Consider the following 8,842-nt stretch of genomic DNA (forward strand, 5'->3'; position numbering starts at 1 on the left):
TGAAAAAAAAGAAACTTAAACTAAATAAAATATAATATGAACAATATATTTAAATTATAATATGAAATAAATGTGTACAAGTTACAATCATAATTTGCAATATAAATATACACAGAATTTGTTATGTTACTATACATAATTAACTACTGTATACATTGTATACTATTTTTCTTTCTATTTACATAAGTATTAACATAGTTATACTCAAATTAAGAGAGTATTCATTCTAAATGTGTATAATATCTAATAAATTTATTAATTTATGCAATTTTAAGACGTGAAATGTACATTCATAGGAAGTAACACCTAGCTAAAAACCAATGTTTCCCTATTAACGCAATTAATGCAAGATTTCTGTGATAATATTGATAAAGTTTCACGTACGTGACAAAATGCAAAGAGTTAAATTTGCCGCTTTCTACGCAAGCGTAGTTGTTTAGCGTCTTCAAACTGATAGAGTGTTGAACGCCATCTTTATTGGTTTTATGAGACGCGCGGGGTACAGCGGTGGATGTGTCAAATCGCGAGATCCACTACAATATCTGGATGAACAATGGTGTTTATACAGGAAAGATGATTTTTAACGTCCGATTTCGATGTAAGTAACACATCATATTTAGCAATGATGTGAAATATCGTGCAACTTTGAACATATCGATTTGTGTCGGTCAATATTACTGCCAGCACGAGATTTCATGACCAGCTATCGTTCGTACGGTGAAAACTCATTTAAAGAGACAAACATGTGATAGAAATCATTAACACAGATGATCTCTTCATTTCTTTGCAACGTGTCAATTCGTTTTCTAAAAATTAATAGAGAGACGTGAAGAAGTTTATTTTAAGAAGAATTTCTTGACAATAGATACCATCCATTTTGTTTATGCATCTTCGGCACGTCTCGTCCCAAAAACATTGCATTCCGCTTTCATCTTATCGTTTTTGAATGTTGTTATTTATGAAAACACAAAATTAGAGTGGAATAGATTTATATTGTTTTCATTACCGTTAGGATACAATTTAAGTGTATTCTTGATATTATTATTAGCAGAATAATTATCGTGTGTGCAGTGAATATGAGTATTTTGATTTAGTGTTTATATGTCATCTTTTTCATGATTTTATTTATTTCGTTGAATGTTTATGTACATCGTTATTTTTCATAAATTTAGGAGAAGATTATTTCTATGAACCATTATATATTTTATACATGGTAATATGTGTTTATGAGTTGCAATGAAGTGTGTTTGTATTTTGGAGTAACATTACTCACTGGTAGTGTAAATTACAAACGAATATTCTCCAATTAAATTGATTGCTTTTAATTATAAATTTTAACTTGTGTTTTTCATTTTTAGGTGTATAAATTAAGGAAAAGATGGTTAGCAACATTTCACGGGGTACTCCCCGTATCCAGGTCTTCAGACCCACATTTGAGGAATTTAAGGATTTTACCAAGTATGTGGAGTATATGGAAAGTAAAGGAGCCCATAAAGCTGGCTTAGCAAAAGTAATTCCACCTCCTGAGTGGGTTCCTAGAAAAGGAGGTTACAATTTAGATGATTTAGATCTGACTATTCCTGCACCAATTTGTCAGGTGGTAACTGGCAAACAAGGTCTTTATCAACAAATTAATATACAAAAGAAATCAATGACTGTTCAGGAATATAGTAAATTGGCCAATTCTGAACGGTATAGCACACCTCGTCATTTTGACTATGAAGATTTGGAAAGGAAGTATTGGAAAAATATAACATATGTGGCACCTATATATGGGGCTGATGTGTCTGGTTCATTAACTGATTCAGATGTGAAGGAGTGGAACATTAATCACTTAGGGACAATACTTGATTATGTGAACAAAGACTATGGTATATCCATTGATGGTGTTAACACAGCATATTTATATTTTGGAATGTGGAAAACAACATTTGCTTGGCATACAGAAGATATGGATTTGTATTCGATAAATTATTTACATTTTGGAGCCCCAAAGACATGGTATGCTATACCACCAGAACATGGTAGAAGATTAGAAAGACTAGCTAGTGGTTTCTTTCCATCAAGTTACCAAAGTTGTCAGGCTTTCTTGCGTCACAAAATGTCTCTCATTTCTCCACAAATATTAAGGCAATATTCTATTCCATGTAATAAAGTAAGTTTCTAGGGTTTATTCAAACAAAAGGGTGTTCAGGGAAAGGAAATATGTAGTGTAATTAATCGTTTCTTCTTCTATGTAGATAACACAAGAAGCTGGAGAAATAATGATCACTTTTCCTTATGGATACCATGCTGGCTTCAATCATGGATTTAATTGTGCTGAATCTACAAATTTTGCAGCACCACGATGGGTGGAATATGGTAAAAGGGCTACACAATGTACCTGCAGTAAAGATATGGTTAAAATATCTATGGACACCTTTGTAAAACGTTTTCAACCAGAAAGGTAATAAAAGAAAGTTTTTAAAAACACATATAATAATTGAAATCATTCCTTCATTATTGTAGACAATAGAGTAAATTAAGTGAAAGCAATACATTACAGATATGAATTGTGGTTACGTGGTGAAGATATAGGTCCTCACCCTGAAGATCCTAAACAAACAGCAGCTCCTATGCCTTCTCAGATGGATCTTTTATGTAGTAACACTAGCAATGGACAATTGCCGCAGAGCTATTTGAACGCTGCTCCGAAAAACAAACGGCATACGATACATAAAAAGAAGAATATAATGGTCACGAACCCGGATGTTGATATGGAAGAGTTGGTAAACCGTCCTGATATTCCAGCAGATGTCAAAAAAGTGTTGCAAGATTTGGAGTTAGAAGAAGTAGATGAACAGCAGTTAGAAGTTTTAGAAGATATATGGTTGAAAGCGGGGGAACTGGGTAAAAAATGTGTTTGTTATACGCATGCATATTTAATTTCCTTTTAAATAGTAACTACGAATACTTTAACGTGGTATTTTTATCGTTAGATGTGCATGAGGCTTCCGTGTATGATGATGGCTATAATCGCAAAAAAAGCAGGAAGCGAAAAAAGAAGAACGCTGATAAAGATAAGTCGAAGTCCAAAAAGGATGCTAATAAAAGTATTATAGAAGAAGTTATTGTGAAGACTGAAATAAAAGAGGAAGTAGATGACGGCCATAACTTCGTGCCCTCTGCATACCCGGAACAAAGTGCTCACTTAGATAACAGCGATCAAGGAAGTTCAAACCTAATAATACCACACGATAGCATCGTGAACAATATAAAAGTGGAAGAAAGTTCAGACTTTTCAGAAATCATCGATAAACCAATGAAAAAGAAAAAGAAAGTTTCGAAATCTGGGGAATCAAAGAAGGTGAAGTCAAAGACCACGAACAAAACCAAACGAAAACATTTGAATATGTCTATCTTCGATACAAACGAGCCTTTAGATGTATCTGACGCTGACGTACAACGGCAACTAATGGCTATGCCGAGTCTTAATTCACATAAATCCTCGACTGTTAAAGAGACCTCCAGTCATTTATCAGGAAGTATAATCTTCTCTGATGACCAAGTTAGTATAAATCCTATCAAGGATAAAACTATTATAAATATTACGAACAGCAATCAAATTATAAGTCCTGTATATGGAGACACAAAAGGAACTGATAAGCTATTGGAAAGTACTGTGGATACGAACTTGTACGCGAAAAATCCAAAGAAATCTAACGTGACCACTATGAAACAAACATTTTCCAAGCAAACTCCGTTGAAAAAAACACTAAAATCGATAAAGCCGTGGAATCCGAATACATTAGTGAAGATACAAAAATCACTATACAAGAAACTAAACCTATCAGTTATACTAGCTGCAAGAGCGTTGGAACGATTATAACCGAAAGGCCCATACCTAATTATTCGAAGAAGGATATAATAAAAGCTCCTAGATTGAGCGTGTTAAAATCAGCGTACAACATACCTGCGACTGAAGTTTCTTCCAAGGTTGAGTCTGAAAAATTGATCGGGGAGGAGAATGATACTCGTACAGCACCGAACAATGTAGTAGTTTTACCAAAGACTTGGCCTATTGCCAAACCACGGGAGCCTAAGCTCTCTGGTCCAGGCATTATGTTTTTAAATACGAGCTTCTCTAACCCGCCGATTTTGCAGAAGGAAACTTCGGTGCAGAAAGCAGGAGGCGAGGCGAAGACCGTGGAATTATCAAAACCTGTAACTCAGTGTGCTATTCAAATACCACGGTTAGAAGGTTTCTTCGCAAAGAATGCAGTATTGGCTCAGCCACTGGTGCAATCCGTAACGTGTATAAGTGGAACGAGTACGGATGTTAAGAGTCTTGGAAAGAGATCTACCACGGATACCTCAAAAATGATGGCGACCAAATTTTGGCAACCGTCAACTAGTAACAACAGTTTATTCTTCTTAAAGGATACAAGAGACGAGAAGCAGGTTAATTCTAATGTCTCGAATTTGGATGCTCTTGAAACATCTTCGTTAAGTTTAACAGGCAACAACACGTTCTTCTTAACCACCTCGCAAAAGTGTACGAACATCTCATTGAATCCTCAATCCTCTATGATGATCGATTTTAATAAGAAATGTCTGCAGACCTCTACATCTGTTCCAAATACGGGACCCCTTTTGAAAATCATACCAAAATCACAAGATCAATTATACGTGAAGAAAACATTGAATCAGATAGAAGAGGCGTACAAAAGAAAAGCGTTCAAAAGTACAAGCACAGTTGTCAGTAACGTTAAGACTGTATCGACGCAGGTGGACAATCCACTGGAGGTTAACCAACTTGGTAAAAATATGAACGTAACGAGTTTGAGCACTGGCACGCAGTACACTACGAATCATTCCATGTCAGACTTACAAGCTTCTCAGAAAACGATTACTATTCCGCCCTTGCAACAGGAGCAATTTCCGAACGTAATCGAGGCACACGAGAAATTACAAATTATGGATAATATATACGCGAATATGCCATCGTTGAAACCTATCAAACTGACCTCGTCTAGGCGAAAATCAAAAGAGAAATTAAAGAAGGCGACCACTAGGAAAAAAGAATGTGTAGAGACGAAAATTCTCTCGACGACGATGAACATGGAGGATTCGAGTCCGCTTACATGTTCCATAGATCAACCATCTTCTGTGTCTCATCGTGTCTCAATGGTACCAGGACATATATCGGACATGTTGTACCCTAGTGTTCCGAATAACGATCTGTTAAAGGCGTTTAACGATTACTGGAGTGCTCAAATTTCTCACTGCGCGATTTGCGCACCATTTACCTCGAATTGCAACGGACACGGCAGGTTAATGCCGCCGGATTGGAAATATTGTAAACCCACCGTTTTACCAGAGAGTTCACCGATATGGGTAAGCGCCACTTGTCCTCTCAATTTAACCATGAATGATTTAATGAATAGAAGAAATTTTATTTGAACTTATTTTTTCTAGGTATCTGCGAATATATTCGTTGCAAATGCAAAGGAACAAATTGTTGAACCGGAAAATGATAAACTTTTACGTTGTAGAGAATGCCACGTGACTGTTCACGCCTCATGTTACGGAATCACTGTATTACCCACAGATCTACGAAATTGGGCTTGCGATAAATGTAAAGCTGGCAAATCGCAAGTGGTGCGTATCTGTAAGATTACTTCTTTTGTTATTCATCTTGATGAATCATTTTTAATTAATTTGTTTTGTTGCAAAGATGTGCTGTTTATGTCCTATGCGTGGGGGTGCTCTTAAACGCACCAGTGATGGTAATTGGGCGCATATATTATGCGCTCTTTTATTACCAGGTGTAACTTTCAAGGATGCCATAAATAAGGATCCTATCAATGTGCTTACCATTAAACCAGATAACGTGAAACAACACTGTTGTTATTGCGGTCAAAAGGATGGAGCGTGTCTTAAGTGCAATCAATGCAACAATCTGTTTCATCCGTCATGTGGTTTGGTCTCTGGTGCCACGTTTACGATACCCGTGTATAATTCACCAGAACTTCAGGTATTCAAAAGAACATGAATATAAATATTAATGAAGTACATATTAAGTTACGTTGACATAATAACGAAAATTGTATCGGTAGGTAACGTGTGACGGACACGATGACGGGAAGGAAAAGATACCAACAATTCGACAAGGAGAAATTGTTTGGGCTAAGCATCGTAATACACGATATTACAAAGCCAAAGTGGATTCTATACACGATACTCTGTTTTACATGGTCACATTCAGTGACGATAGTTTTAGCGAAGATTTGTATCCATCAGATATTACGGTAAGTGTACATATACTAATTCTTTCTTTTAATTGTAAGTAGGAAAGGCATATAAATATTTTTGATATTTGCAGAATTATGATCCTGGAAACCCACCGCAACAGGGGGCTGCAGTCGTTGTAAAATGGACAGATGGAAACTTGTACGATGGTATCTTTGAAGGTACAAATCACCGAATCATGTATACTGTGAGTAACTCACAATGATCTCATTATTCTCAAAATACTTCTGTTGGTTTTACCGTGGTTATTAATGTTATTAATGTTTTTATTGCATTTAAGGTAATTTTCGAGGATGGTTCGCAACTCGTATTGAAGCGAAACGAGATTTATAGCTTACAGGAAGATATGCCAAAAAGAGTGCGTTCACGTTTGGTGAGTTTAGTGTTAAACTAATTTATCTGCGAGAATACTTTCGGTTAGGAATTCCTTTAAAACGATTCACCTTACTTTTTTTTTATTTCTGTCGTATTTTTATTTATAATTATCCATCTCCTCGACCTTACGTTGATTTTTTATTATTTTAATTGATTTCATTGAAGTCTGTTGCGACCGAAATGAAGCACCGGTATCATCTGTACGGCACGGAGGATGAATCGGAGGCGCAAAGAAAGGTGAAACAGTCTAAATATTGTGATTAAAAAGAAAACAAACGAAATTATACACGGTTCACTGTAAATAATTAATAGAGACGAATAATATTCAATTGCTGTACATAATATGTATCAATAATTGTACCTAATAATTTGGTCTTTTCTAAGCTTATACGCGTTTTGAAATAGACCAGATCAATAGATTTTATTTTTTCTCTCTTCATCTTTGTTTCTTTTTTCGTTTCTGTTTTTCTTTTCTTTTTTTTTTCTTTTTTTCTATTTTAATGTTTTAACTCACCGATAGTTTTATCGAAATCACACTTCCGTGTTTCAAATAAGTACGTCATTCGTTTGTTCGTTACATTCGTAATGAGTATTATTAAATTCAGTTTCCATAAGAAAAATGAATTCGCTAGAGATGTTATGTCTCGTCGAGAAAAAGTATTAAAGAAACCGTGGTGTGTTACGGATCATGCGTTGTTCCAATGCATCCCTTTTGATGCTATAAATTAATCACTTTCGATTTTTTAACTATTTATCATATACCTAGGAGATAATGCGAATCAGGATCCTGTCTCATAAAAGAAAGCGTAACATTTTTTCTTATTCCGTAGATTTACATGCAGTTGTAACGATTTGCAGACTTCAGTAAATTATTAAAAATGGTATTGTTCAGCAGATTTTAAGGATCAAAGAAACAATAAAATTTACGCAGTGTATTTCTGTATATTTACAGAATGTGAATAGGGTACGAGATGTTTTTAAGGAATGAATTCTATGTACGTAATTTAAAGCAATTTATTATTTTGTTCTATGAATAAGTATCTGAAATTGAACAGTGTGAAAATTTGTGTTGCATATATTCAGATAAAAAATCACGTTCAGTTGTGATATACAGCTGGAAGCATATGTAGAATTATATCAATGTTTATTGTAAACCACTTTCAGAGGGGTTCAGTAATGGTTCATGATTACATTGTGTACTTCATATACACAATTATAAATAATAGTGCATTACCCTAAAGTACAATTTTTATATGAGAAATTTAATTAATCGATTTACTAAATGAAACAATTTATATTTATATTTCGTCATAGAAATATTTAATGAATTGAAGGTATACTTTAGTGCAAATCTCTCTTTAAATGTTTGTGAATTTTCCAGGACAACTATTGACCCCTTTAAACGTGGCGCATCATGTTATAAGTTATCTTCTCTCTTTTTTTTTTTTTTTTTTTTTTTTTTTTTTTTTCGAGAAGGGCACCGCTAATAGATCACAGTACTAGATGGTGCACGTGTTCATCGGAAAATTGTTTAATGAGCATTTGCAACACAAAACAGTGTGTGCGTGACCGATATCAAAACCCTACCGCCGATCTTTATCGGCGTTAAACTTTCGTGTTAATACTCCTGCATCGTTTCGACACGGTTTCTTACCAACAGTGTTACGCATTTTTGTATGTTTCTCTTGCCTTCCTCGTTTTCTGTGCTGCGTTTATAGTCGATCATAGTCAGAGCAACATAACGGTAAACGTTTTTATGTAGCACTTATATATATATATATATACACAAACCATATATGTATATATATGTGTGTGTGTGTGTGTGTGTGTATAATATATATGGATATTTGTAGAAATTCGTCATTCAAGGTATAGTGTTCGTATGATCTCTTGAAATTCGTTCCCTAGAAATTTTATTTAACCCAAAGCGTGCGTACGCGTGAGGTGAACTGTAATTGTAACTTAAACTTGTGTAATTTATGCAAAAGAAAAAATTATCACTTCCCCCGATCACTTTATAATACCTATCGATTGAATCAGGTCGTGGGAACTGTATTAGCATTCTATCTGTATATGATAGTAATGAAGGAAATACATAACAATGTATCCGAGTGTAGAAACGGATTGGATACAGCGTACAATAAAAGTTAAATATTCAATATAATTTTTTCCCTAT

The 8,842-nt window shown here is 34.7% G+C and overlaps 1 protein-coding gene across 1 annotated transcript in view; it reads left to right on the forward strand.

Moving 5' to 3' along the window:
* Positions 1 to 6,951, forward strand: part of LOC108574338 (lysine-specific demethylase 4C-like) — a 12,695-nt gene extending 5,744 nt beyond the window's left edge. Inside the window, 11 exon segments of the mRNA XM_017936911.1 lie at positions 1,373 to 2,155; positions 2,241 to 2,446; positions 2,546 to 2,889; positions 2,979 to 3,749; positions 3,752 to 5,376; positions 5,458 to 5,640; positions 5,717 to 6,016; positions 6,099 to 6,290; positions 6,365 to 6,478; positions 6,572 to 6,664; positions 6,832 to 6,951. Of these exon segments, the coding sequence (XP_017792400.1) occupies positions 1,379 to 2,155; positions 2,241 to 2,446; positions 2,546 to 2,889; positions 2,979 to 3,749; positions 3,752 to 5,376; positions 5,458 to 5,640; positions 5,717 to 6,016; positions 6,099 to 6,290; positions 6,365 to 6,478; positions 6,572 to 6,664; positions 6,832 to 6,930 (4,704 nt within the window). The 5' untranslated portion in view covers positions 1,373 to 1,378 and the 3' untranslated portion in view covers positions 6,931 to 6,951.
* Positions 6,952 to 8,842: the final 1,891 nt, after the last annotated feature.

Source organism: Habropoda laboriosa, unplaced genomic scaffold (assembly GCF_001263275.1).
Source record: "Habropoda laboriosa isolate 0110345459 unplaced genomic scaffold, ASM126327v1 scaffold176, whole genome shotgun sequence".
Taxonomy (NCBI): Eukaryota; Metazoa; Arthropoda; class Insecta; order Hymenoptera; family Apidae; genus Habropoda; species Habropoda laboriosa.